The sequence below is a fragment of the Microtus oregoni genome, unplaced genomic scaffold (assembly GCF_018167655.1).
Source record: "Microtus oregoni isolate MIOR12 unplaced genomic scaffold, Mior012 000019F_ref0000042, whole genome shotgun sequence".
In the NCBI taxonomy this organism is placed as follows: Eukaryota; Metazoa; Chordata; class Mammalia; order Rodentia; family Cricetidae; genus Microtus; species Microtus oregoni.
The window spans coordinates 11,293,732-11,321,057 of NW_024543078.1; the positions used below are offsets into that span (position 1 = coordinate 11,293,732).

At 48.5% G+C, this 27,326-nt stretch overlaps 1 protein-coding gene and 1 non-coding gene across 2 annotated transcripts; one reads left to right on the forward strand and one right to left on the reverse strand.

The window, feature by feature from the left end:
- Window positions 1–9,935: 9,935 nt before the first annotated feature.
- Window positions 9,936–10,066, reverse strand: LOC121459954. The gene has a single exon (XR_005976015.1). It is a non-coding gene; the product is annotated as a small nucleolar RNA SNORA15 (small nucleolar RNA).
- Window positions 10,067–11,433: 1,367 nt separating this feature from the next.
- Window positions 11,434–13,879, forward strand: Tnfsf9 (TNF superfamily member 9). The gene is made up of 3 exons (XM_041669944.1): window positions 11,434–12,011; window positions 12,368–12,404; window positions 13,180–13,879. Exons 1-3 carry the CDS (start codon window positions 11,577–11,579, stop codon window positions 13,635–13,637), a joined length of 930 nt encoding a protein of 309 aa, XP_041525878.1. The 5' UTR covers window positions 11,434–11,576; the 3' UTR covers window positions 13,638–13,879.
- The last annotated feature ends 13,447 nt before the right edge of the window (window positions 13,880–27,326 follow it).

Below are 27,326 nucleotides of genomic sequence, written 5' to 3' on the forward strand. Positions count from 1 at the left end.
CCTAAGAAGGCAGGCTGAGCTCTCAGGGGAAAGTGAGTGTTTTCATTTCCTCTGTGGTCTTTGCTTCAGTTTCTGCTTCCAGGTCCTTTTCAGTTAATCCCTGAATGGTGGACCTTGAGCTGAAAGACAAAAAAAACCGCTTTCCTCCCCAAGTTGCCTTTGGTCCAACAGGTTCGATCAGACATGCAACACACAGTCCGGGAGACAGATACACACCTCGGCATGCCAGCATGGCGGGCTGGAAGCCACGCCTGTGCAGAACCCTCTTCTCTCCCATGGACACAAACACACGCTGAGTCCTACAGGGAGGGACAGGCACACAGCCCAAGCACACATACTGGGGCAGGGAGTCTCCCTCTTGCCATCACCCCTTTAGCTTTGGGAATCAGGGAGCTGTGCACGAGGCTGGGCCATGTGCAGATGTAGTGATCGATCTTCTGAACTGGGAGTAGGGGGCTAAAGAAATGGCTCAGTGGCCAAGAGAGCTTGCTGCACTCAAACCCGGTTCACAATTACCACTAACTCCAGTTCCAGGTGGTCTGACCCCTGTCTTCTGGCCTGCCTGAACACTCACAGCATCCACTCACAGACATCGCACACACGTACATGGTGGCGCACGCCTTTAATCCCAGCACTCGGGAGGCAGAGGCAGGCGGATCTCTGTGAGTTCGAGGGCGGCCTGGTCTACAGAGCTAGTTCCAGGACAGGCTCCAAAGCCACAGAGAAACCCTGTCTCGAAAAACCAAAAAAAAAAAAAAAAAAAAAAAAAAAAAAGCAAACTAAGTCTTAGGGAGAATAAGTGACATGGGTGTGTCCAGCAGCTGGAAGGAGGCTTGGAAGGCACAGAAGGAGGTGGAAGCGCAGAAGATGGCCCTGGTGGATTTAGGAGTGCGACTACTGGGAAAGGCAGGCAGGGAAGCAGGCCTTTCTCACCTAGGTGTTACCACGCACCCACCAGATGACTGTGCACGGACCTGGAAGAAAGGCAGGTGCAGTAGGGAGAACGAAGGGGGATGTGGGAAAGACGAGGGCGGGGCCCGGGATGTGGATAGAGAAGTCGGTGAAGCCTTGGGAGAATGGACCTAAGAAACCCACCTTTGGAGATTGGCAGGGAAGTGGGCGGGACGGGCAAGTTGAATAGGCTCCGTCCGGGAAGCTAATGGTGGAGGAAGTAGGTAGGGCTAGGAGAATGAATAGGTGGGAATCCGGAACCCGGAGCAAGCGGAAGGCTGGGGAAGTGGGCGGGGCCGCTGGGAGGGACTGAGAGAGCAGGCCGGCAAGGCCAGAGAGGTTGATAGTGGAAATTGAGCCGAGCCTACGGAGATTAACAGGGAACTGGGTGGGACTTTGGAAGCACCCAGTGGCCAGTGAGCGGGGACCCAGAGAGAATAGAGGAGTCGTTGGGAGGAACTGAGAATCAAGGTCCAAGAGAGAGTGACAACTGGGAAGTGGGCGGGGCTTATGGAGAATGACAGAGCAGGTGGGAGGAACTAAGAGGCGTGAAAGGAGGGGCCTTACGGAGACTGGTAGGGAAGTGGAAAGGGTCAAGGGAATGGGGAGGGACCGGGAGTTTGACATTAGGGAAGTGGGCGGGGCCTGTCCTTCTACAGCATCCTCACTGACCGCATCCTGGGGTCATCCAGGCTTCTCCGGGGTCCGGTCTTCGGGCTGGGGTCCTCCTGGCGTCCATGTTCTGGTGTTATATCCTTTCCAAGTCCCCCATAAGGATGCTGAGCGGATCATGAGCGTCCCTCACTCCATCACCCCGTGCAACCCTGGGGTGAGGCTGCCGTCCACTAGAGGGCGCGCGTGTCCCGCTCTGGGAGCCAAGGCTGAGCAAGGAGCCTGAATGTCTTATTGAAGTACTGTTTTTTTTTTTTTTTTTTTTTTTTTTTTTTTTTTTTTTTTTTTTTAGATAGGATCTGTCACTGGTCTGGAGCCCCAGCTATTTGTCTAGAATGGCTTGCCCGCGAGTTCAGGAACCCTCTAGTGTCCATCTTCCCAGAGTTGAGTTTACAAGTATTTGCCTTTAAAAAACAAACAAAAGGGGGGGGGGAGCTGGGGTCCTCAAGATTATGTAGCTGAGTTATACCCATCAGCATTTAAAATATTTTAACATTTATTTGTATTTTAGAGTATGTGTGTGTGTCTGAGGGTGAGTGCAATGCCTATGGAGGCCAGAGAAGTTTGTCAGATCCCCTCAGATCTGGAGTTACCGGAGGTAGTGAGCCATCAAGTAGGTGCTGGGGACTTCACCACAGCTTCCCAAATACTCAGATGGCAGGTATGAGCCACCTCACCTCAGCTATCCTATTCTCATTCTCTCTCTCTCTCTCTCTCTCTCTCTCTCTCTGTGTCTGTATGACTGTGGGGTATTTGTGGTTGGTGTGAGTGTCTGTTCTATGTCCTGACCGTGGGTGGCATTTATATTCCTGTGTCTAACTGTGGCCGTCCAATGGCTGTTTCCCCAGCGGTGCTGGAGAGTCCCTGCCAGGTGTTGGCCACGCTGGGATTCCCTTTCTACCCAGCTTGGCTGATTTCCCATCAGTGAGCTAGCTCCTGCCTCTCTGAGGGGTCCCCAGTCTGCCCAGCACCCACCCCCATCTTTCTCAGGGGAACACCTATTGCTGACGTTGGAGTTTCCATTCTTCCAGACAGCTGTGGCTACTTTTTCTTTCTTAGTGGTGTTTAGTTGACCACAGGCTGTTAACAGTTGAAAGGAAGGAGGAGGAGGTGAGGAGGAAGGGAGGAGGGGAAGAGGAGGAGGAGGAACCCAAACAAACTCTGTACACTTGGAAATACAAGCTAGTGCTGCCCAGTGATCTCCAGTGTCTCAGGGAGTGTGGAATGGCATTGCAGAGGCCTCTCCACCGTGAACACACTGTCCTGCGAAGCCCTTTGTTTGCTCAGCCCTGAGAGATCTGGTCAAAGGGTGTCACGGGGGTTCAAAGACCTGAGCTACTTGTCTTTGCCGCCGCGTGACTGCTAAACTCGTCTCACTGACATTAATTTGGCCAATTCCCTCTTGAAGACTGGAGAGATAATTTCCGTTCTATGTGTTTTTTTTTTTTTGCTGCTTCTGAGTTTTTTTTTTTTTCCCTTCCTCCTTTGGTTGGTTGAGGAGTCTCCTGTAGCTCAGGATGGCTTCCTTGAAACAAAGGATGATCTTGAACTCTTGATCCTCCTGACTCTACCTCCAGAGTTCTGTCTCTGTGTAGTCCACTTCAGACACAGGTCTTGCTGTCTGCACGCAGGGACTGTGTATCGATTTCAATGGTTCACACTCCACATGCAGAGTGGTCACAGACACACGCGTGGCTGTTGGTGACAAGGTCGGCTGTCCTTCCTGAGTGCCTGCTGTGTGTCTGGTAATGCTTGGGCTCCCTCAGTGTGGCCCTTCTGCTTTTTCACTTCATAGATGGGGAAACTGAGGCACCAAAAGCTGAAGGAATTTGCTCAGGAGGTGGGGCTGGAATTTGAACCTACCCTATGTAATTTCCATGTGCCCACCACGGGGAGCCTGTCTGGTGGAGTGTACCTGTAAGCTCAGCTCACAACAGACTGAGGCAGTAGGGTGGAGAGTCTGAGGCTTCCCCTGGGCTGATAGTAATCCCTTTGATTCAGCAAGATAAACCACAACAGGAAGAAGTTGACGATCATTGATCCTAGCCACTCGGGACGCTGAGGAGGGAGGATTACATGAACCTAGGACTTGGAGGCCAACCTGGGCGATTTAGGGAGACCTTATATATAAAAAACAAAGCAAAATAAACAAATAAAAAGTTGACACTAGTTGCATATGGTAGTGCACACTTATCCCAGGTTCTTAGGGGTGGAGACATGAAAATTGCAAGAGTCTGGCTTAAAGATATGTCTGAAATCCCCCAGTGAGGGGCTGGGGGCGTCGTCAGGGGTGGAGTCCCTGTCTAGAATCCCCCAGTAAGGGACTGAGAGCGTGGCTAGACTTTTGCCTAGCATGTGTGATGTGACTTTGGGTGACAGTAGGAGAGAATGGGATCCTGCATTCCTTCTGATAGGAAACTTTGCTTTTCTTCCTAGAAAATACCAAGGGTACCAGTCTGTTCGGCAGACCGCAGAGGTGGGAGAGGGGCCTCTAGGCCAACACTGCAGCTTTCCTGGTAGCTGCTTTCCTCTGTTGGGCTCTCCCAGGATGTGTGTGGGGAGGCCTGCTCTCCTCCACAGGTCAGGACAGTCTCTGGAGAGACAGCTGGGCAGGAGGTGTGGCTACACCACAGTGGGGCCCTGGCAGGAGGGGAAAGCTCCGCTCGGCACAGTGGGCGGAGCTTACTGCCTCAGACTCCCCGGCACAGCCCCGCAGGATTCCCCTTGCGCTAGGTAGCTAGGTGCGCAGGTGGCTGGTGCGTTCTCTGCTTTCCCCGGAGGGACGGCCCGGAATTCTGTGAAGACACACAGCTCAGAACTGTCCTTGGGTCTGTCGGTCAGCTTCTTTCATATTTCATATTTCAGAGTGGATCTCTGGACCTACATCGTGTGTGTGTGTGAGCGCGCGCGGATACCCACTTAGGTAGGAAGCAGGGAGTCATTTTTATTTAAATTGATGGTGACCCAAGCCTGTCATTCAGTGTTTGGGAGGTGGAGGCGGGAGAACAGGAAGGAGTTCAAGGTTGGCCTTGGTTAGGAAGTGATGTGGCCAGCCTGGGCTACATGAGACCCTGTCTCAAAACATATTTGGGAAGAAGAAGGGATCAATGAGAGTCGGGTGGGACAAGAGGAGATCACGGGGTGTGGGTGGAGAGATGGCTCCATGATTGATATTTTTGACATTACTGCTTTTTTAGAAAACCTGGGTTCTGTTCTTGCACCCACATGGTGGCTCACAACCATCCTTACCTGCAGTTCCAGGGGATGTGACCCTATCTTTCCACGGGGAACAGTCCACATGTTGGTACTGCAGGTGTGCAGGTGTGCAAGCAAAACACCCATACACTTAATATACATAAACATAAAACACTGAAACAGACACCATCACATAAAAATGTGAGAGGGTAATGGGTGAATATGGAGTCAAAATAAATTATATACAGGAATGAAAATGTCCTAATGGGATCTATTGTTACATATAGCTAATATGTATTCATAAAATATGAACAGTGAACAGCTCTCCTTTGCTAAGAATGTATTCTGTGTTCAGCACCACACACAGCAACTTCTCAGCATCCTGAGAGATTTCCCGTTATCTACCAATTTTTGTGGTGCTGGGATGGAATCCACAGGAGGGCTTGCAGAACTGTCAGGTCCTGCAATTGCATGCAGTTCCTGAGTGTGATGCGTTCACACTGACAGGCACCACAGCACATCGAACATTGCAAGACCCATGCTGTTTGCTGCAGCAGGCTCTAGTGCTGCACCCGCTTTACCCACGTTCTTGCAGAATCAGCAACAGTCGTCCTACATGTATCTCCTTCTTTCCCTCTATCCACCTATCCATCCATCCATCCATCCATCCATCCATCCATCCATCAACCCATCCATCCATCCACCCATCCATCCATCTGTCCATCCATCCATCAATCCACCCATCCATCCATCAACCCATCCATCCATTCATCCATCCACCAACCCATCCATCCATCCACCCATCCATCCATTCATCCACCCATCAACCTATCCATCCATCCATCCACCATCCACCCACCCATCCATCCACCTACTCATCCATCAACCTATCCATCCATCCATCCATCCATCCATCCATCCACCCATCCATCCACCCACCCATCCATCCACCTACCCATCCATCAACCTATCCATCCATCCATCCATCCATCCATCCATCCATCCACCCACCCATCCATCCACCTACCCATCCATCAACCTATCCGTCCATCAATCCATCCATCCATCCATCCATCCATCCATCCATCCACCCACCCATCCACCCATCCATCCATCAACCCATCCATCCATCAACCCATCCATCCATCCATCCATCCATCCACCCACCCATCCATTAACCCATCCATCCATCAATTCATCCATCCATCCATCCATCCACCCACCCATCCATCCATCAACCTATTCATCCATCCATCCATCCATCCATCCATCCACCCACCCATCCATCCACCTACCCATCCATTAACCTATCCATCCATCCATCCATCCATCCATCCATCCATCCATCCCTGTTCTTTCCTTCCTTTCCTCTTTCCCATCCTTTTTTCATTTCTTCCTGGGAATACAGTGATCAAGATGCTGCAGAGGATGCCAAATATCAGCAGGGGTAGAAGGCAGTGATAAGGAAGGAAGGTAGTTAGGAAACAGAGGCAGTGCTGTAGAGATCACCGTGTGAAGTTCTCATGGAGCTGGAAGTGACAACACACACTTGTCATCCTGCACACATACTCGGGAGGCTGAACAAGGATGGTCAGGGCAACAGGACAAGCCGATGTGAAAACAAAAGCGAAGAAGTCATTGGGGGTGGTGTAATGTCGGCCTTTGAGGGTGGGGTTCTGTTATCTGCATTATTGGAGTTCTAGATGTTTTCTTCCCAATTCTTCTGAACGACAGCTTAGGCAATACTTGGCTGTGGTCTTAATTGTTAACAGATTGGCCCAGGGCCTGGGAACTTGGCCGATGCTGTTCAAGAGTTGTTGAGATGTTAAATCTTTCTTCCTCCAAGTCAGCTTCTTCTGGAGCAATGTTTTAGGTTTTGGATCCTGTATGGTGGGGCAGAGGCTGGACAGCAGTGTGTGTGTGTGTGTGTGTGTGTGTGTGTGTGTCTGTGTGCGTGTCTCTCTCTCTGTGTGTAGTTCAATATTCAGGGGCAGTGGATGTAGCTCACTTAGTACTTGCCTAGTGTCCATGAAGCTCTGAGTTCCATACCCAGCACCTCACACACCAGTCATGGTGACACAGACCTGTCTGTCACTAGCACTCTGGAGGTAGAGGCAAGAGGATCAGACGCCTGTTTATCCCTGACTACATAGGGAGTTTCAGACTAGCCTTGGTTACATGAGATTCTGTGTCAAAAAACCAAATTAATTTCAATATTGTAGTTTTATTTCCTTTTTTGGGGAGAGGGTTCTCACTACATAACACTGGCTGTTCCTCGTTCATTATGTAGTTTAGACTTTCCTTGAACTCACAGAGATCTATCTGCCTCTACCTCATGAGTGCCACACACCCCTCCCCCATTTTGCTTTAGTTTTGAGACAGTATCTCTCTAGGTAGCCCAGGCTGGTTTTGAACCTCCAACCTTCCAGCCTCAGCTTCCTGAAAGCTGGGCTCAGAGGTGCACACCACAAAGCATGGCTTGTTTTAAATTGTATAAACTTCTCTCTCTCTCTCTCCCTCTGTGTGTGCGTGTGTGTTCTGTCCAGAAACTCGACCAATTTTCCAATCTTCCTGGGAGAATAAAGGCCCTTCCTGGCTCTTCAAGAGAGAAAGATCAAGTGAAGTAGAGAAGTTGTGGCTGAGTCAGGGTAGCGATTCCAGTTCCTCGGTGATGTGGTTGATGAATCCGTGGAGTGGAAGCCTTCACATGGGTGGTTTGGAAGATGTTATAGTCTCCGTCCGTCATTTTTACTCACCGCGATGACAACTGAGATATGAATGAGGATGAGAGGGTGTCCTTACTGCACGGCAGACTCGGGGAAGGGGAATATTCCAGGCAGAGAGGGTCCTGATGTGCCAGAGTCACGTACGTGTGGCCTGGTTCTGAGCAGGGTGAGCATCCAGCAGACATAGGTGGTAAGGCGGTCGTGTGTGTGTGTGTGTGTGTGTGTGTGTGTGTATGAGAAAGGGTGTGTGTGTGTGTGTGAGAAAGTGTGTGTGTGAGGGTATGTGTGTGTGTATGAGAAAGTGTGTGTGTGTGTGTATGTGTGTGTGTGTGTGTGTGTGTGCGCGCGCGCGCGCGCGCGCGCGCGCGCACGCCAGAGCTTCCTCAGCTGAATCACTATGGGTGCCCTGCAGCCACTCGGGCCGCCTGCTGGGTGGATCCTCCAATCTCTCGGGTCACCCAAGTATTTTGCATCTTGTTAATGCCTCCACTCCTCTCAGCTGATGAAGTAGTAAGGGCGGCGACGGGGCTGCGTCCCCAACACCCCAGCCGCCTGCCCGGCTAGCTTATGCCCCGAAATAATTACACGGACACTGTATTCTTTTAAGTACTGCTTGGCCCATTCTCTTCTAGGCTAATTCTCACATATTAATTTAGCCCATTTCTAATCATCTGTGTGTAGCACCCCAAGGTGCGCTTACCGGGGAGATTCTAGCCTATGTCCATCCTGGGTCGGAGCTTCTTAGCGTGTGTCTGCCCAGGAGCCAGGAGCATGGCGTCTCTCTCAGGCGTCTGCTCCCGAGAGGAAAGCAGCGGTCGAGTCTCTGAGCTCACTTCCTCTTCCTCCCAGCATTTTGTTCTGTTTACTCCTCCCACCTATCCTCTAACCAATAAAATGGGCCAGGGCAGTGCCTTTATTAGCCAATGACCTTCCTCCATCAAGCTGAGGTGTGTTTTTTGTTTTTGTAATTCCCCCGAGAAGCTGATGTAGGCTTAAATGGAAGGAAGGAGTGGGTCCGTGGACCTTGTGTTTCTCCCATGCTGAGGTAGGGATCTCAGTGGGTTCTATCCCCAGTATGAAAAACAGCCGACCTGGGGTTATAGGCCAGTTGGTAGAGCCCAGGCCTAGTGTGGCTCTAGGTTCCTTCCCCAACACTGAAAAAACTGGGTGTGAAGCTGCGTGTCTGTGTGTGAGAGTACATGCCTGCGTGTGCGGGTGCGTGCCTGTGTGTGAGGGTGCATGCCTGTGTGTGAGGGTGCATGCCTGTGTGTGAGGGTGCGTGTCTGTGTGTGAGAGTACATGCCTGCGTGTGCGGGTGCGTGCCTGTGTGTGAGGGTGCATGCCTGTGTGTGAGGGTGCATGCCTGTGTGTGAGGGTGCGTGCCTGTGTGTGAGGGTGCGTGCCTGAGTGTGAGGGTGCGTGTCTGTGTGTGAGGGTGCGTGCCTGAGTGTGAGGGTGCATGCCTGTGATGTGTGGGAGTGCATGCCTGCGTGTGAGGATGCGTGCCTGTGTGTGGGGGTGCGTGCCTGCATGTGGGGGTGCATGCCTGCGTGTGAGGATGTGTGCCTGTGTGTGGGGGTGCGTGCCTGCGTGTGGGGGTGCATGCCTGTGTGTGAGGGTGCATGCCTGTGTGTGAGGGTGCATGCCTGTGTGTGAGGGTGCATGCCTGTGTGTGTGGGTGCATGCCTGTGTGTGAGGGTGCGTGCCTGTGTGTGAGGGTGCGTGCCTGAGTGTGAGGGTGCATGCATGCGTGTGGGGGTGCGTGCCTGAGTGTGAGGGTGCATGCCTGCGTGGGGGTGCATGCCTGTGTGTGAGGGTGCATGCCTGCGTGGGGGTGCATGCCTGTGTGTGAGGGTGCATGCCTGCGTAGGGGTGCATGCCTGTGTGTGAGGGTGCATGCCTGCGTGGGGGTGCATGCCTGTGTGTGAGGGTACATACCTGTGTGTGCCTGTGTCCCAGCAGTCAGGAGGGTCAGGCTGTCTAGTGAGTTTGAGGATGACCTGTGGTACGCCAGACACTATGTCAAAACAGTCTCCCCATTTCATAGTTGTTTCCTGCAGGTGCAGAGGTAAACCAACTGGTCCCTCTTTGGGCACAAAACAGCTTAAAATTATTTTAAATTGCATTTTTTTCTTTTCTTTTTTGGTTTGTTTTTCGAGACAGGGTTTCTCTGTAGCTTTGGAGCCTGTCCTGGAACTAGCTCTTGTAGACCAGGCTGGCCTCGAACTCACAGAGATCCGCCTGCCTCTGCCTCCTGAGTGCTAGGATAAAAAGGCGTGCCACCCCCCCCCACCCCCCACCCCCCCGCGCTTGTTTTTGTTTTCAAGACAGAGTTTCTCTGTGTTGTCTTGGCTGTCCTGGAACTCACTCTTTTTTCTTTTTTTTTTTTTAACTTGTGCTCACTTTTAATGATGATATACCATAAAAAAACAGCATACCAATCATTTTAAAGGAAGACATTACTTTTGCATGGTGTCTGGCTGTGTAAATTACTGACTAAAGAACACAGTATTCACCCATGCCTTGGAACTCACTCTGTAAACCAGGTTGACCTCTAACTCAGAAATCCTCCAGCCTCTGCCTCCCAGGTGTCATGATTAAAGGTATGCACCACCAGCACCTAGCAGAATTACATTTTCTTTCTTTCTTTTTCTCTCTCTCTTCTGTTTTTGGAGACAGGGTTTCTCTGTAGCTTTGGAGCCAGTCCTAGAACCAGCTCTTGTAGACTAGGCTGGCCTTGAACTCACAGAGATCCGCCTGCCTCTGCCTCCCGAGTGCTGGGGTTAAAATGGGATTAAAAGTGCGAGCCACCAACGCCCAGCAAGATTACATTTTCTTACCGCATGCTGGTAGTGGTCAAAGGACGTCTGCAGGATAGCTCTGTAGGTGCCAGTTCTCTCTCTCCGTCAGGTGGGTCCCAGGGGCTGAACTCAGGACACCAGGCTAGGTGGTTACGTCATTACCGGCTTGTCTTTTCAGCAGATCAAGACATTGAGGAGTCTGTCCCCAGGGCTTGCCCAGCGTCAATCACCTCTCATTTCCTCTTTTGGGGGCCTTTTCTGATGTTTCTGCCTCCCCTGGGCCTTCAACTCACACAAGAGCAGTGAAAGAATGGGAAATCGAAAATGTGTCGGTGGCCCAGGGGGAATTTCTCCATCTGGGTTCTCCAGTCTTCTGCTTCTGGGGTCCTAAAAGGTTCCTGACAGGAAGCCCCAAGAAGGTGGGTGGGGACAGGCCAAGAAAGGCCACTGGGGTCTTGGGGAAGAGAGGCTGGGTGGGGGTGCTCAGGAGGGCTCTTCAGTTCCTCTGGGAGTGGGGAGTCGATGAATCTTGGATGTCCCCAGAGTTCTTTGCAAAAGCCCTGAATTTAGGGGAACCCTGGGGGCGTCCCAGGGATGGGGAGCTAGGGGTTGGAAGAAAGGGGAGCAAGAGAGACAGGGAGACAGAGGCTTGAGAGTCAGAGACAAAAAACGGAACTGAAGAGCTGAGATAGAGACAATTAAAGACCTCCAGGCAGGGCAGTCTCTGTGAACAGTCCCGTTATCACGCCTCCTGTATATATCCAAACCTCAGGACAGCGAAAAGAAGGGAAACAGACCGTGGATCCAGGAGAGGCTAGGGAGGGAGTGGATCCCGACATCACATGGTCCCATCATATAAACAGCTGTTTAATGTGTCAGTGTTAAAAAAAAAAAAAGCACACACACACCTCAGAAGGAGGAGGAGTGGGGAGCAGAAGAAGGAAGGGGGGAGGAGGGGGAGACAGAAGAAGGAGGGAGGAGGAGGAAGGGAGGAAAAGTAGGGGAGGGGGAGGAGAAGAAGAAGAAAGAGGACAGGCATAGGATCTGGATACCACGGTGGGACTAGAGTGGAAGAGGGGGGAGGGAAAGTTCCCGTAGTCGTGGGGCGGAGCGAGGAGCCCGGGAACCCCGCGGCCGTTCTCATCCGCCCGGAAAATACGCCTCCGCAGCCTATAAAGCTGCCTATAAAGCGCGGGCGCAGGCCGGAGAGAAGCACTGCCCGACCGTGGCCATGGATCAGAGCACACTGGATGCGGAGGACGCCGCGGAAGCTCGGCATGCCTCAAGTACTGTGTGCCCGGCGGAAGCTGCGATTCCCGCCGTTGCTGCGCTCCCATCGGATGCTGCGCTCCTCGCAGGTACCGTGCGCCCAGAGAATGCTGAGCACCCTAAGGATGCTGTGAGTCTCAGGGTTAACGTTCAGGACCCCGAGCTCGCGTGGCCGCCTGCCCCGCACTCGTGTTCCCGCTGCCAGCTGCTCTACTGGCTAGGCGCTTTGCTGTTGCTGCTCGGGGTCGTCTGTGGCCTGATCGTCCTCTTCACCCGTATCCTGACCCCGCCGGCGCTCACAATCCCCACCTCGACCACCCAGGGGACCTTAGAGAAGACTTCAAACCTGACAGTCACCCCTGTCTCCCAAATTGGCTACCCCATCACTACAGGGCAGGTGAGGCACGTCCCGTTCCCGGGGGAATCCTTTCTTCTAAAAGCACCCCTCTGCACCGTCGTGGGGGAAACACCTTCCCCTAGAGCCCTCGAGCGACCACGTTTGACACGCCCCTTCTCCGTCTCGCACTCAGAGACTTCTTTGCGTCTTAACCCCCTCAACTTCCTATGTACATATCGGACCCGGGAGAGGACTACCGAGGGTGCACCGCATTTCCCTACAGTCCCCTCTAGGTCCCCGGGGCTTTCCTCCATCCAAAGTTGAAGGACACCTCAGTGTGGACTGGGCCTTATGAACTCCCACCTGGCCCTCTAAGACGTAGGGGAGCCCTTACTTTGTTTCTTCTTTCCTCCCAGGGGTCTTCCGTGTTCGCCAAACTACAGACTAAAAATGGTGAGTGTGCCTGATGTATCCCCCGCGGGTCCTGCAGAGAGGCTGAACAAAAGGGCCATTGGTGTCACGTAATCTGTGCCCCTCTCTCACCTCTTTAAACCCCCCCCCCCCCCCCCCCCCGCTATCATAGCACGCACCAGCTGTCACCCTAATTGGGACTTCTCCCTCCCCCCTCCCTTCCCCTTCCCCTCCCTCCCTCCTTCCCTTCACCCTCCCCCTCCCCCTCTCTCCCTTCCTCTCGCTGTCCCTCCCTTTCACGTAACCCAGGCTTCCCTTAAATTCATTTTGTAGCTGAGGCTAGCCATTCTCTTACCCGAATAACCCAGGGCTTCAGGCGAGCCCTCTCCTGCTGAGCCCCAGCCTTCGTCCCTTCCTGCCTGTCCCTAAGTTCTTGATCCTCTTCCCAATCTCTTTGCCCTCCTGGATTCCCCCTTCCTGAAGTCTCTCTCCTTCCTCCCCTGTTCTCTTGCTCTTTCTTTCTCCTTTTCTCCTCTCACCCCTCCACTCTCCCCCCAGCACTCCCCTTTGCTTTCCCTCCTCACCTCACCCTCCCACCCCTTGGCTCTCCTCACCTCCTCCCTTGGAGCTTGCCTGCATCTCCACCCTAGACCTCTCTTCCCCTCTTTTTTTTTTTATTCCACACCCACTTTCTTGAGGCCTATCTACCTCCTTCCCTCAGTTTCCTTCTGTTCTGTTTCCTTTTCCCTACCCCCACTCCCAAGGTCCCATTTCTCCATACCTGACTACCCTCAGCAACTCCTTGTTCTTTTCCTAGAGGCATTGCTGAACAACAGGACCCTGAGGTGGTACAGCCAACACGGAGCTGGGCGCACATACCTGTCCCAGGGTCTGAGGTATAATGATGACAAAAACGAGCTGGTGGTGGACCAGGCTGGTCTCTACTATGTGTCCTTGCACCTGAAGCTCAACCCAGTGTCCAAAAACATGGACCACAAGGTGTGGGGTCAGGTCTCTCTTGTTCTGCAACTGAACCCCCGGGAAAACGACCTCGACAGCTGGACCCTGACTGTGGACCTGTTCCCTTGCTCCGTGGAGGCCAACTTAGTCGAAGGTTCCCGGAGTGACCTGATACACCTGAAGGCTGGCCACCGTCTCAGCGTGGAGCTGAGGGCCTATCTGCATGGAGTCCAGGGGCCGTACCATGACTGGCAGCTCTCTCAGACGGACACCACCAGCTTTGTGCTCTTCCTTGTGAAGCCTGGCACCTCGTGAGAATTGTCACCCATATGATAATGGCAAATGGCTGCTGCCAGTCAGCCTTCTTATGACCCCTGGTTGCTGAGGCTCCAAGCTGCTATATCTCATGGGGCCTGAGCAGGGGTCCCCTCTTCCAGTACTGTCCCCACATCCTGTCCCTGACTGGACTCTGTATTTATTGTGAGCATAGCTCAGACAACACTTTATGTAATTCATTGGACAGCATTAGCAAACTACTGGGCAGGGTGCTATCGAGAAACCAGTCACCAAGGATATGAAAAGGAAAGTCTTTATTTATACTAATATGTGAGAAATAAATATATTTGTAAATAAATTTTTTAGAATTACTTTTGTTGTTTAATTTTAAATTTTCACGTCCATAGCGTGGTGTTCGTCCATGAAGTTGGTGCGCGTGTACTGTGTGTGCTTGTCCCTGTGTAGGAGGATAGAGGTTGGCGTGAAGGGTCTTCCTTGGTTACTCTCCATCTTGGTTTTTAGAGAGAGCCTCTCTGAACCTGGAACCCACTGTTCCTGTAAGGCAGTCTGGCAATCAAGTCCCAGGAATCCTGTCTCCATCCCTGGCATCATCCTCCACTCCCTTGGGATTGGGGGCACTACTATACTGTGGCTTTTATGTGGGTGCTGAACATCCGAATTTAGGTCCTTAAAATAATTGGCTAAATAGTGCCACTATTCCTTTTTTGAGACAAGAGTCTTGTGTAGCCCAGGCTGGCCTAAAAGTCCATATGTAACATAGGCTGGCCTCAAACTCAGGCCTCTTCTGAGTCCTGAGATGACAGGGTGGTGGGCATGGTGCTGGGGATGGAACCAGAGTCTCATACCCACGAGACCTGCACTTTTCCTCCGAGTAGTCTATTTCTGGGAATCCAGCTGCGAACAAGCAAAAAAAAAAAAAAAAAAAAAAAAAAAAAGAACAAAGCAACCCCCCCCCCCCCCCAGCCATCCAGGTTTGGCAGAACCAGCAGCACACACCATCTCTAGTGCGAGTCTATGATTTATGATGTGAAGGCATGGGGCTCTGTGCTAGGCCAACACCTTCACATTATAGAGACAGAACCCATTGGAGCAATATAATTGTAGATTTGAAGGAAAGAAGGAGACTTTGTTAAGGAAGTTATCCCTTCCCCCTATGTGCCGGCCAACGAGTGCTGCAGCCTTCATCCGGGACTCCAGGTAATGGCAAGGATGGGAACTGTGTGTGTGGCTGGGCATGTGGAGTGTGAGTCCAACGACAGCCACACTGCCAGTCTCCCAGCGGAAGCCGAGGGTGATGTAATCCACTCGGGCAGTGTATTTGTAAACTCAGCTGATAGAGTGTTTCCTCACTGGTGTGAGTCACCGAGTGCGAAACCCACAGCCACCGTGTCTCAACAGATTTTTAAAAAGTTTCCATTTTATTGTTTCCTAGCTGTGACTTCAGGTGACTTACCTTGCCTATGGGAGGGGGGAGTGGAAATCCCTTTGTCACCCCACCTAAACTGGATTCTGTGCTTTGGGACCTCCGGTTGGGTTTATTGCTTAATTGGGGATTTAGCCCAGAGGAAACAGCAGTGCTGAAGTTAGCTTCTGATTTGTTCTTCGAGGGTGATGGTGGAAGAGTCTGAAAATCAATGTACAGTAAAGCACTTGCTCACTGACACATAGCATGTGGGGTGCCTGTTACCTTCTGAGAGAGATGCTGGGGCTGGGATGCCCGGGAGACCCTGGCTTCCATCACAGCCCCGCATACATTAATACAGAAACACACACACACACACACACACACACACACACACACACACACACGTCTGGATTTGCATCAGACAGGAAGCAATAAAGCAGACAGGGGTTTGCTGCCCACCTGTGAATCAGAGGTTGGAGTCAAATGTCTTCCTTAATCTCTCCATTTTATTGTTTAAGGCAAGGTTTCTTTTCTCAAGCGATATATCCTGACTCCAGTTTTCCCTCCCTTTTGTCTTCCCAGTTCCTGCCCACCTGTCCTTCCCTTCAGATTGACTCCTCTGTCTTTCAGAAACGGGCTTCTTAGAGATAACAACTAATCGTGACAAAATAAAATATAATAAGATGAAGTAAGAGCTTCCATATTGAAGTTGGACACAGCAGTCCAACAGGAGGAAAAAAGTCCCAAGAGCAGACATAGGACAGAGACCCACTCGTTCTCAGCCAGGATTCCCATGAAAACACTAAGCTAATAGCAATAATACTGTGTAGATTGTGCAGGCCCAATGCTTCCTCTGCCCTCTGTGAGCTCAAATGTGTCTGCTTAGCTGATTAACAGCACCTTGTTCTTCTGCTGCCCTCCAAGCCCTTTGTCTGTCGTCTGTCTGTTTCTCTTTTGTTTTTTTGAAATAGGGTTTCCCTGTGTAACTCTGGCTGTCCTGGAACTTATTCTGTAGACCAGGCTGGCCCCTAAAACACAGAGATTCACCTGTATCTGCCTCTCAAGTGCTGGGAGGTGTGGGTCTCCCCCACTCACACACTCACACGAACACACACTCTTTCTCTCTCTCTCACTCTATCTCACACATACACTCACACAACAGCACACTCTCTCACATACACTCACATGCACACACTCACATGCACACATACTCTCTCACACACACTCACATGCACACACACTCACACACACTCTCTCACACACACTCTCTCACACACTCTCTCACACACACTCTCTCACACACACTCTCTCACACACACTCACATGCACACACACTCTCTCACACACACTCACATGCACACACACTCTCTCACACACACTCACATGCACACACACTCTCTCACACACTCACATGCACACACACTCACATGCACACTCTGTCACACACACTCACATGCACACACACTCTCTCACACACACATGCACACACTCTCACACACACTCTCTCACACACACTCACATGCACACACACTCTCTCACACACACTCACATGCACACACACTCACACACACTCTCTCACACACACTCTCTCACACACACTCACATGCACACACACTCTCTCACACACACATGCACACACACTCTCTCACACACACTCACATGCACACACACTCTCACACACACTCACATGCACACACACTCTCTTGAAGTAATATGGGCGGCGGGGCTGCGTTCTCAGCACCCCCAGCCACCTGCCCGGCTAGCTTATGCCCGAAATAACAACACACAAACTGTATTCATTTAAACACCACTTGGCCCATTTCTATCTAACCTCTTCTAGGCTAATTCTCACATATTAATTTAGCCCATTTCTAATCATCTGTGTTGCGCCCCTAGGTGCACTTACCGGGAAGATTCTAGCCTATGTCCATCCTGGGTCGGAGCTTCTTAGCGTGCGTCTGCCCAGGAGCCAGGAGCATGGCGTCTCTCTCAGGTGTCTGCTCCCGAGAGGACAGCGGTCGAGTCTGAGCTCACTTCCTCTTCCTCCCAGTGTTCTGTTCTGTTTACTCCTCCCACCTATCCTCTAACAAATAAAATGGGCCAGGGCAGTTCCTTTATTAGCCAATGACCTTCCTCCATCACTCTCTTACACACACTCACATGCACACACACTCTCTCACACACACTCTCACACACACACTCTCTCACACACACTCACATGCACACACACTCTCACACACACTCACATGCACACACACTCTCTCACACATACTCACATGCACACACACTCTCTCACATACACTCAGATGCACACACTCACATGCACACACACTCTCTCACACACACTCACATGCACACACACTCTCACACACACTCACATGCACGCACACTCACATGCACACACACTCACATGCACACACACTTACATGCACACACACTCTCTCACACACACTATCTCACACACACTCACATACACACACTCACATGCACACACACTCTCTCACACACACTCTCTCACACACTCACATGCACACACACTCTCTCACACACAACTCACATGCACACACACTCTCACACAACTCACATGCACACACACTCTCACACACTCACATGCACACACACTCTCTCACACACTCATATGCACACATAGCACACTCTTTCACACACACTCTCACATACACTCTCACACACACTCTCACACACTCTCACACACACTCACACACACTCACATGCACACACACTCACATGCACACATACTCTCTCACACACACTCACATGCACACACTCTCTCACACACACTCAGATGCACACATAGCACACTCTTTCACACACACACTCTCTCACACACACTCTCACACACACACTCTCTCACACACATTCACATGCACACACTCTCTCACACACACTCACATGCATACACTCTCTCACACACACACTCACATGCACACATAGCACACTCTTTCACACACATGCTCACAAACACATACACTGTCTCTTAGACTCTTCCTGCCTCCTCTTTTGTGGTTCTGAGCGCTGAGAGGGAGGGATTTGTTGGAGATGTCTTATTTAGACTTTCTCTGCACAATGTCTGGCTGTGGATCTCTGAGGCAGGGTTCCTTGCTGACTCCTGTCTCTGCCTCCACAGGACATACTGCTAAACCTGGCTGTTTCCATGGGTGCAGAAGATTCGGACTCAGGTCCGAGCATTTTCCCTGCTGGGACATCTCCCGCAGCCTATGGGGTTTCATCTGCTCTGAACACTCCAGGAGCTGGCAGTGAAGATGCAAGTGTCTTCTGTGGGTCATACCTTTCAAAGATGGAGGCAGAGGGGGATGCTGGCAGCCTTCCATCATCCCTTAGGAGTGTGTATATGGTGGACCGTGCAGTGTTGATGGAGCAGAGACAAAGTTTTCTCTCTCCAGAGCACTGTATACCTGGTCAGAGCTGAGCTCAGCCTCTACTTCAGCTGGTGCCAGCTAAGCTGTGTATACCTGGGCAAGTGCCTTGGCTTCTCTGGGCCTGCTGTTTACAGTGACAACCACAGAAGCTGAGTTCATCTCAGGGGCTCTTGGGGCTATTGCATGAGATAATAGGCTTCCTGGTTATTTATCAATAATGAAAAGTTTTGCACCCCATAAGCCTCTCCACAGATGCAATAATCCAAATTAGACCAAATCAAACTGAATTAGAAAAAGCCCAAGTTGAATGGATATAAAGGCTCCGGAATGGCTTTCCAGTCCCCCTCCACCCTCAGAGAGGAGGTGGGAAAAGAAGACCAGAAAACCAGGTGTTTGTCCTCTGGTGGGGGCAGTTTAAATACCCTGTGGGAGTAGTCATCTCAGGGGTGGAGTCTGGACTAAGGCAACTCCCAGGGAAGGAGGCTTGGGGTGGAACTTCCACCTGAACATTCCACACTCTTTGGATATGTGAATGTGAGGATCTGGGGTGTTGTAAGAGGCTGCTTGTTTGTTTCTGGCTGCCCAGACCCCAAATAACCACACAAAATCTGTATTAATTAAATCACTGCTTGGCCTGTTAGCTCTAGCTTCTTATTAGCTAACTCTTACATCCTAAACTAGTCCATCTCCATTAATCTGTGTATCACCATGTGACTCTGGCTTACCAGGTAAAGTTCCATCCGGTGGCTATCTGGTGGGGCTACATGGCTGTTATTCTTTCAGTCTGTGCCCTAGCCACACCCACTCCTTTTTAACCTCTGACCTCCGCCCACCATCGCTCTCTTCTTGCTTTTCTCTCCCAGTGTACACATGGGGCTTTGCCTCTCTCCTCCTCTGTCTCTCTCTCTTTCTCTCTCTTTTTCTTTCTCTTTTTCTCTCTCCCTCTTTCTCTTTCCCTCTTTCTTAATAAATGTTTATGGCTATTTCCTGTGTTTATATGTCTGTTACTGCCGCCACCGCCAGCGCGGCTCGTGCCCTCCAGGTGGGAAACTGTAGCCGCTCGTTGATTCCGCTAGCCCGCCCCGGGGACCGACAAAGGTCTCTTGGGGGCTAGCAACTGCTTTTATGGCTCCATGGATCTGCTCACATGCGCCCACTGCATTGGGGGTTCCACCGCGTGGCTTCCCGCTGCCGCTGGGAACCCCCCATGTATTTTTTAAGAATAACAATGGCTTCTCTCTGACTCCACCTTCTTTCTCCCAGCATTCAGTTTAGTCTTCCCCGCCTGAGTAAGCTCTGCCTTGCTATAGGCCAAGGCAGTTTCTTTATTCATTAACCAATAAAAGCAACACATAGAAAGAAGGGCCTCCCACACTTTTCTGTCTAAATCAAAAGGAAGGTTTTAACTTTAACATAGTAAAATTACATATAACAAAACAGGTTTTAAGTAAGATTACAGTTATAACATTTATGTTTACTTTATCTTTTATCATATCTAAGGAAAACTATAATTATAAATATTTGTTCTTCAACTCCATCAAAGACTCCAGGAGGATATAATATTACCTAAGTAAACAGGAAGTGCATTGTAAACAACTTTCAAAACTCTAGAGTTGACAAAGATATCTTGCTACCTGGACAGTCACCCAAAGTTCTTCCGTACCATTGGGGCATCCATCTTCAGCCTTTAGGTCCATAGTATCCAGCAGACTTTTCCATGAAGCAGGAAATTTCAAAGACAGTTCTGCTTGTATTGGCAGTTTGTCAGTCATTTTCTTCTGTGTCCTGCAGAAGGTCTGGCAGATTCTTTCATAAAGCAGGAACCCTGAAGGACTGTCTCGCCTTTAGGAAACTTCAGCAGTCATTTCTCTGTGGTTCCTGCATGTCCAGTCATCAAGCAGTCCAGGCAGGAGCAGTTTCTTGCCCAAATGGCTATCAAACTCCATAAGGAGCCTCTTCAGTGCCCATCTTCCTCTTGAAGCTATTGGTGCTGCCAGGAGCAGATGTGTTTCATCGTCATGAAAAGTCCTAAGTTATTAAAACATTTAAATGGCATATTCTGAAGGTCTCTGAAAGATTTGAAGAATCCCTATCTAACTGAAATATATCTCTATGTATCTAAAAACCTAACTAACTTGACTACAAACTTGACTATATTTATAGATGATTATCTATTAACCTATATTTTTAAATTATACATTACATTTTAAAATGAGCAGTACAAACACAATACCTTAATCAAGAGCAGAAACATACATATACCAAAATTGACCTTAAATTTGTATGAATAAAGCAAGATCCTTAACATTGCAAATTTCTATAGCATATCCCCCTTTAAATGTAAACAAACATTTATAAATAGTCATTTAGGGAATTTGGGTGTAATTCTCTCCAAACTGCTTTCTGCTTTTGATTGGGTGAAGTAATTTTTTGGGAGTGTTTGTAGGCCCATATTTCATACAAGATATTTACAGCCAGGCTCTCTGGCCATGCTTAATTTCCAAGGCAGCTGCAATCCTGCCAGACAAGCTAGTCACCTAACAAAGGCGCCTGGGGAGAGGTGCTAAATCCAAGCTGGTGACTTAAGTTGCAGGTGTTTCAGTAGTCCTGTGTTCCCAGAAAGAGAATATTAATGAGTTTCCACCTTGGTTTACCTGTGGGATAAAAGGTGTTTGAATAATAAACATGGGTAGATCTTCAGGAATGGATGAAGCCTGAGATGCCCTTCAGATATTGCTGTGTGAACTGTGTCTCATTATTTCCCATGCCTCCATACCGGTCCAGTTAGGGAAAAATAGTTTCTATGTTGGGGCCACGAACCCTGACATAATGGCGCCAGCAATGTGGTGCTGACCACTAAACCCAGAGAAAAGCTGGAGAAAGGACAAGAAGTATGAAAGACAGGGACCAGATGAGTTCTTCCAGGACTTTGTTTCCAGACTGACACAGGCATCTAATAGGTTGATTGGAGACTCAGAAACAGGACAGATAATAATTAAACAGTTAGCATTTGAGAACGCCAATGCTATATGCAAGGTGGCTATAAGACCTTTTAAGAAACAGGGTAATGTTGCAGATTATATCCAATTATGTTCAGATATTGGCTAATCATATACAAAAGGAATGGCATTAGCTGCTGCTTTATAGGGAAAGACAATTAATGATGTCTTATCCCAGCAGGGAGACCTAGCCCCAGGGAGAGCTCAAGCTGCAGGAATGCCAGGAGGCTGTTTTGGATGCGGTCTTATGGAACTTCAGGTCAGACAATGTCCTGATAGGAGAGCAAGCCCTAGAACTAGAAGAGAACCAGGATTGTGTAGGAGATGCAGGAGAGGAAAGCATTGGACTCGTGAGTGCAGATCAAAAAGAGATGATCTAGGAAATCTCCTTTCAGGAAAAGGAAGCAGGGGCCAGCCTCAGGCCCCAAGACAAAATTATGGGGCAACCCAGCAATCTGCACCCCCACAAGGAGATCTATACAGGACCTTTTCAGAGCCACCCCAGGTAACGCAGGGCTCGACCTCAGTTCAGCCGTATACACGGTTATAACGCCTGAGATGGGGATGCAAGCTCTCCCCACAGGGGTCTATGGGCTTTTACCAAAAGGCTCTGTAGGATTACTGCTAGGAAGAAGTAGCTCAACTATGCAAGGGATCTTAGTGGCTCCTTGAGTCATAGATGCTGACTTTGAGGGAGAGAGCAAGATGATGATTCACTCACCAAATGGAGTTTCTGTAGTAAAAGCAGGCCAGAGGCTTGCACAATTAATCTTACTTCCCGCTGTGCAAACCAGTAATCAGAGTAAGAAAGAAAGGAGAGGGAAGGATGGATTTGGTTCATCTGATGCATTTAGGGTACAGACCATAGGTGGTCCTCAGAGACCAGAACTTACTTTGTTTATAAATAGAAAAAGATTTTCTGGCCTTCTAGATACTGGCACAGATATTTCCATCATAACCACCAGCCAGTGGCCTTCTAAGTGGCCAAAAACAGAGACTATTACACAGTTATAAGGAATTGGCCAGACTAGAAATTCTGAACAGAGTAGCAATGAACTGCACTGGAAAGATGAGGAAGGACATGAAGGAACTTTTAAGCCGTATATTATTTCTTATTTACCTGTGAACTTGTGGAGCAGAGATATCATGTCCAGAATGGGAGTATATTTATATTTCTCCAGCATGGCTGTTACTAATCAGATATTTCAACAAGGATTATTACCTAATCAGGTCTAGACAAGGATAATAAGGGAAAGGTTGATCCTGTCATACCAGACAGTAGACTTCCTAGAGTAGGATTAGGGTATTTTTAAGAGAGGTTGCTGAAAGACCTGCACTCCATGCAGACCCAATAATATGGAAAAGTGCCGGGTGGTGGTGGTGGCGCACGCCTTTAATCCCAGCACTCAGGAGGCAGAGGCAGGCGGATCTCTGTGAATTCGAGGCCAGACTGGTCTATAAGAGCTAGTTCCAGGACAGGAACAAAAAGCTGTGGAGAAACCCTGTCTTGAAAAATCCCCCCCCCCAAAAAAATGGAAAAGTGATGAGCCTGCATGGGTGAGTCAGTAGCTTCTAACACAAGAAAAATTATGAACTTCCCAGCAGTTAGTGCAGGAACAGCTGGATAATGGACATATTTCACCACCTAATTCTCCATGGAACTCTCTAGTTTTTGTTATTATAGAAATTAGGAAGGGATGACTTAAAAACTCTTAATGACTTTCAAAGATTATTAAGAGATATACAATGGCTAAGGCCTTATTTAAGGTTTCCTACAGGAGACCTCAAGCCTTTAAATAAAATGCTTAAAGGAGACAGTGATCCAAATTCCAGCAGACAGCTTTCAGAAGCTGCCAGACAGACTTTCTCACAGATAGAGCAGGCTATACAGGAACAGCAGGTGTGCTATATCGATTACAGCCATACATGGCAGGTATGTATTTTACCTACAAGACTAACTCCTACAGCAGTTTTATGGCAGAACAGACCACTTCTGTGGCTACACCTTTCTGTATCACCTGTATTAAAGTATTAAATCCTTATTTTGAAGCAGTACCATGCTTACCACAGAAGAGCAGAATAGAATCTAGGAAATATTTTGGCAAAGAACCAGCTGTAATCTATGTTCCTTACACTAAGCAGCAAATTGAATGGTTATTTCAAATTAGTGATTCTTGGGCAATTGCACTTGTTCAATTTTAAGGTCAGATTACTAATCTTTTCCCAGCTGACCAGTTACTGCAGTTTACTCAACAGCATTCATTCATTTTTCCTAAAACAGTGGCAAAAGATCCCATAAAGGATGCTTTGTTGATTTTCACTGATGGCTCTTCTAATGGAAATGCTGCTTATGTTGTCAATGGCGAAGGACACATAGTACAGACAGAACCAGCTTCAGCTCAAATAGTGGAGCTGCAAACTGTAGCTCTAGTCTTTAAGAATTTTGCTAATAAGGCTTTTAATCTATAGTCTGATAGCCGGTATATTTATAATGCATTTCAAGTGTTGGAAACTGTGCCATATACAGGAACTAGCAATGAACAAGTAAAGATATTGTTTCAGCAGATTCAAGAAGCCATACAACATAGAAAGTTACCGTGCTTTGTGGGACATATCAGAGCACATTCAAGTCTTCCATGTCCATTAGCTGAAAGTAATGCTCTAGCTGAATTTACAAAAATAATTGCTCTATCTCAGATTGAACTCGCTCAGCAATCACATGCTATACACCATGAAAATAACTCAAGTTTAAGAAAACAATTTAAGCTGACCAGAGAAGCTGCTTGTCAAATCGTTAAACAATGTGAAAGATGCCCACAATATCTACCTGTGCTTCATTTGGGGATAAATCCCTGAGGACTGCTTCCTAATCATATATGGCAGATAGATGTAACCCATGTTACTGAGTTTGGAAAATTGAGATATGTGCATGTGACAATTGATATGTATTCAGGATTCATAATGGCTACAGCACAAACTGGGGAAGCTGCCAAGCATGTTTTAACTCATTACTTAAAATGTTTTTCATACATGGGAACCCCAAAGGTAATAAAGACGAACAATGGATCCGCATATGTTAACAAAGCTTTTCAAAGATTTTGTACTCAATGGAATATCATTCATAAGACTGGTATTCCATATAATCCTCAAGGGCAAGGAATTCTGGAGCGTGGACATAGCTCCTTGAAAACACAACTCCAAAAAATAAAGACAGGGGAGTTCTATCCTTAGACGCCACACAATGCCTTAAATCATACATTGTTTATGCTAAACTTTCTAAATACGGATGTCTGTGAGCAATCAGCTGTGGACAGATTGTGGTATAATAGTACAAAGACCACCACCAGATCCCATATTAATATGGGGTCAAGGGCACGTGTGTGTTTTCTCCCAGGATGAAAATCCAGCCAGATGGCTTCCAGAGCGACTAATTCGGTGCATTCAGCAGAAGGACAGAAGACCTGAGGACAGCATAGCTGATAACCACCCAGCAGGAGAAACGGAATAAGAAGAGCTCTAGGAGGAACTGGTGATCCAGCTTTCCCAGCCCCCACAGAGAGGAGTGCCTGATTTGGACCTGCTGCTGCTGACTCGTTACACTATAGGATGCCATTCTGCCTCCAGAGATTTCGGACAAAAACCCTGCTGAGATGAGCTTGCTGTGGTTTGAAATCTGTTTGCTTTAGTACAGACTGAACATTTGAGTGTTCTCAATTTCTGGGACACAGAACTCATTTTGGTTAAAATATTAAACCTAAGCTTTCTCCTCAGGGAAAGAAAGACTCAAAATAAGGAATGACTAAAACCCCTCTTCACTTAAGAAGGGGGCAGACTAAGGGCTTAACAGCTGCTCAGAGACGTGGTATTTGATAACAACAAATGTTACTGTACTCTTACCAGTAATGACCTGATATTTACAACTGCATATAAGATGATGAGAAAAATTGTTATTGCCCAATGGTGCTAAAAACAATGGTACTGACAAAAAGAAATTTAAAAAAGTCAGTACTGACCAGCAATATGAAGTTATGCTATGGAAAAAGATAATTGGAGAGTCAGTATTGACCGATGATGTGAAAAAACTATGATTTTGACTTGCTGTTATTGGCAATTACTGAAAAGAGTTTGTGACACTGTAAATGTTGGGAGTTAATGCACATGCTGAGAATTTTAGATCTAAGTGGTGCTCTCAACCAGCACATTTCAACCCGAGCGATTCTCTTCTTTAAATAGGAGACTATAGCCTTTGGGAGTATAATTACCCATAAAGCATTATAATTTATCCTGACAAAAATGGCTATGATACACAGGACCTGAAAGTATATTTCTCTCCACTAATCTTTTTTATTTACAGAGATCAGCAGTCAATGACAGATTTGAAGCTTCTCCTCCCCAGATGCCTAAGATAGGAGCTCACATACGACAATGTCTGTTCCAAAGACAGGAAAATTTGGGTAAAGGAAGAAGACTTTGCCCAAGCCAGGTGCGTCTATCTGTCCTGTTGCAGAAGCACAGGAGTTATTAAAATTAATAAGAGAGAGTGGATTGTAGGCCCATATTTCATACAAGGTATTTGCAGCAAGGTTCTCTGGTCATGCTTAATTTCCAAGGCAGCTGCAATGCTGCCAGACAAGCTAGCCACCTAAGAAAGGCCAGGATGTATGGCTCCTTCTCTTTTGTTAAAATGTAGATCACCTGGGGAGGGGTGTTAAATCCAAGATGGTGACTTAAGTTGCAGGTGTTTCGGTAGTCCTGCGTGTCTCCCAGAAAGAGAATATTAATGAGTTGTCAGCTAAGCTGTGCTCAGGTCCATTGTCCTTCTGCTGAGTGCATCGAATTAGTCGCTCTGTAAGCCATCTAGCTTGATTTTCATCCTGTGAGAAAACACAGACGTGCCCTTGACCCCATATTAGGAAGGAATCGGGTCCCTTCCAAATCCCATTGCAAGGATCTTTCCATTTGGCTTTAGCAAATGTTGTTTTTGTACCATTATGCCACAATCTGTCTGCGGCTGATTGCTCATGGACATCTGTATTTAGAAAGTTTAGCATAAACAATGTATGATTTAAGGCATTGTGAGGCGTCTGAGGATACAACTCCCCTGTCTTTATTTTTTGGAGTTGTGTTTTTTAGAAGCTATGTATATGCTCCATAATTTTTTGTCCTTGAGGATTATAAGGAATATCAGTCTTGTGAACAATATTTTATTGAGTATAAAATCTTTGAAAAGCTTTGTTAACATATCTGGATCCATTGTTTGTCTTTATTACCTTTGGGGTTCCCATGTATGAAAAACATTTTAAGTAATGAGTTATTACATGTTTGGCAGCTTTTTAGTTTGTGTTGTAGCCATTATGAATCCTGAGTAGGTATTGTTGTTCCTTTTGCAAACTACAGCTCCCAGCATTCCCCTGGACCAGAAGCCGCAAAGGCACAGGACACTTCTCCCAGATGCCCTTGTGTTCCCCGTTAAATGCGGGTGTCGCCACGAGCCCCCTCTCTCTCTTCCCCCCTCTCCTTTCGTCTCTGCACACCCATACCCTACTTGTCGTTACCCCTCCCCCATTAAAGTGCACCCACGTGGGACTGCCGTGTGTCTGTGTCTCCTTCCTAACCCCGCACTGCCTCATGTCTTGCGTGATGTCTCCACTCTCTAATCCTGCAGACAAGAAAGGCAGAAATAAGAATAACAATTGGTGCTGTCATTGACTCAGTAACCTTTCTGTCCAGGTGCCTGAGGCTTTGCCTCTGGGCTTTCTGGCGCCTCCCAGTGCTCGGGGCCTCACCGGAACAAGGTCTGGACCGACAACCTGTGACTGCCCCCACGTGTTCAACGCAGCCATCTGAAAACAACATCGACTGATTCGTGAGTTCACCTGGGTTGGCTTGCCTTCCTATTACGCGC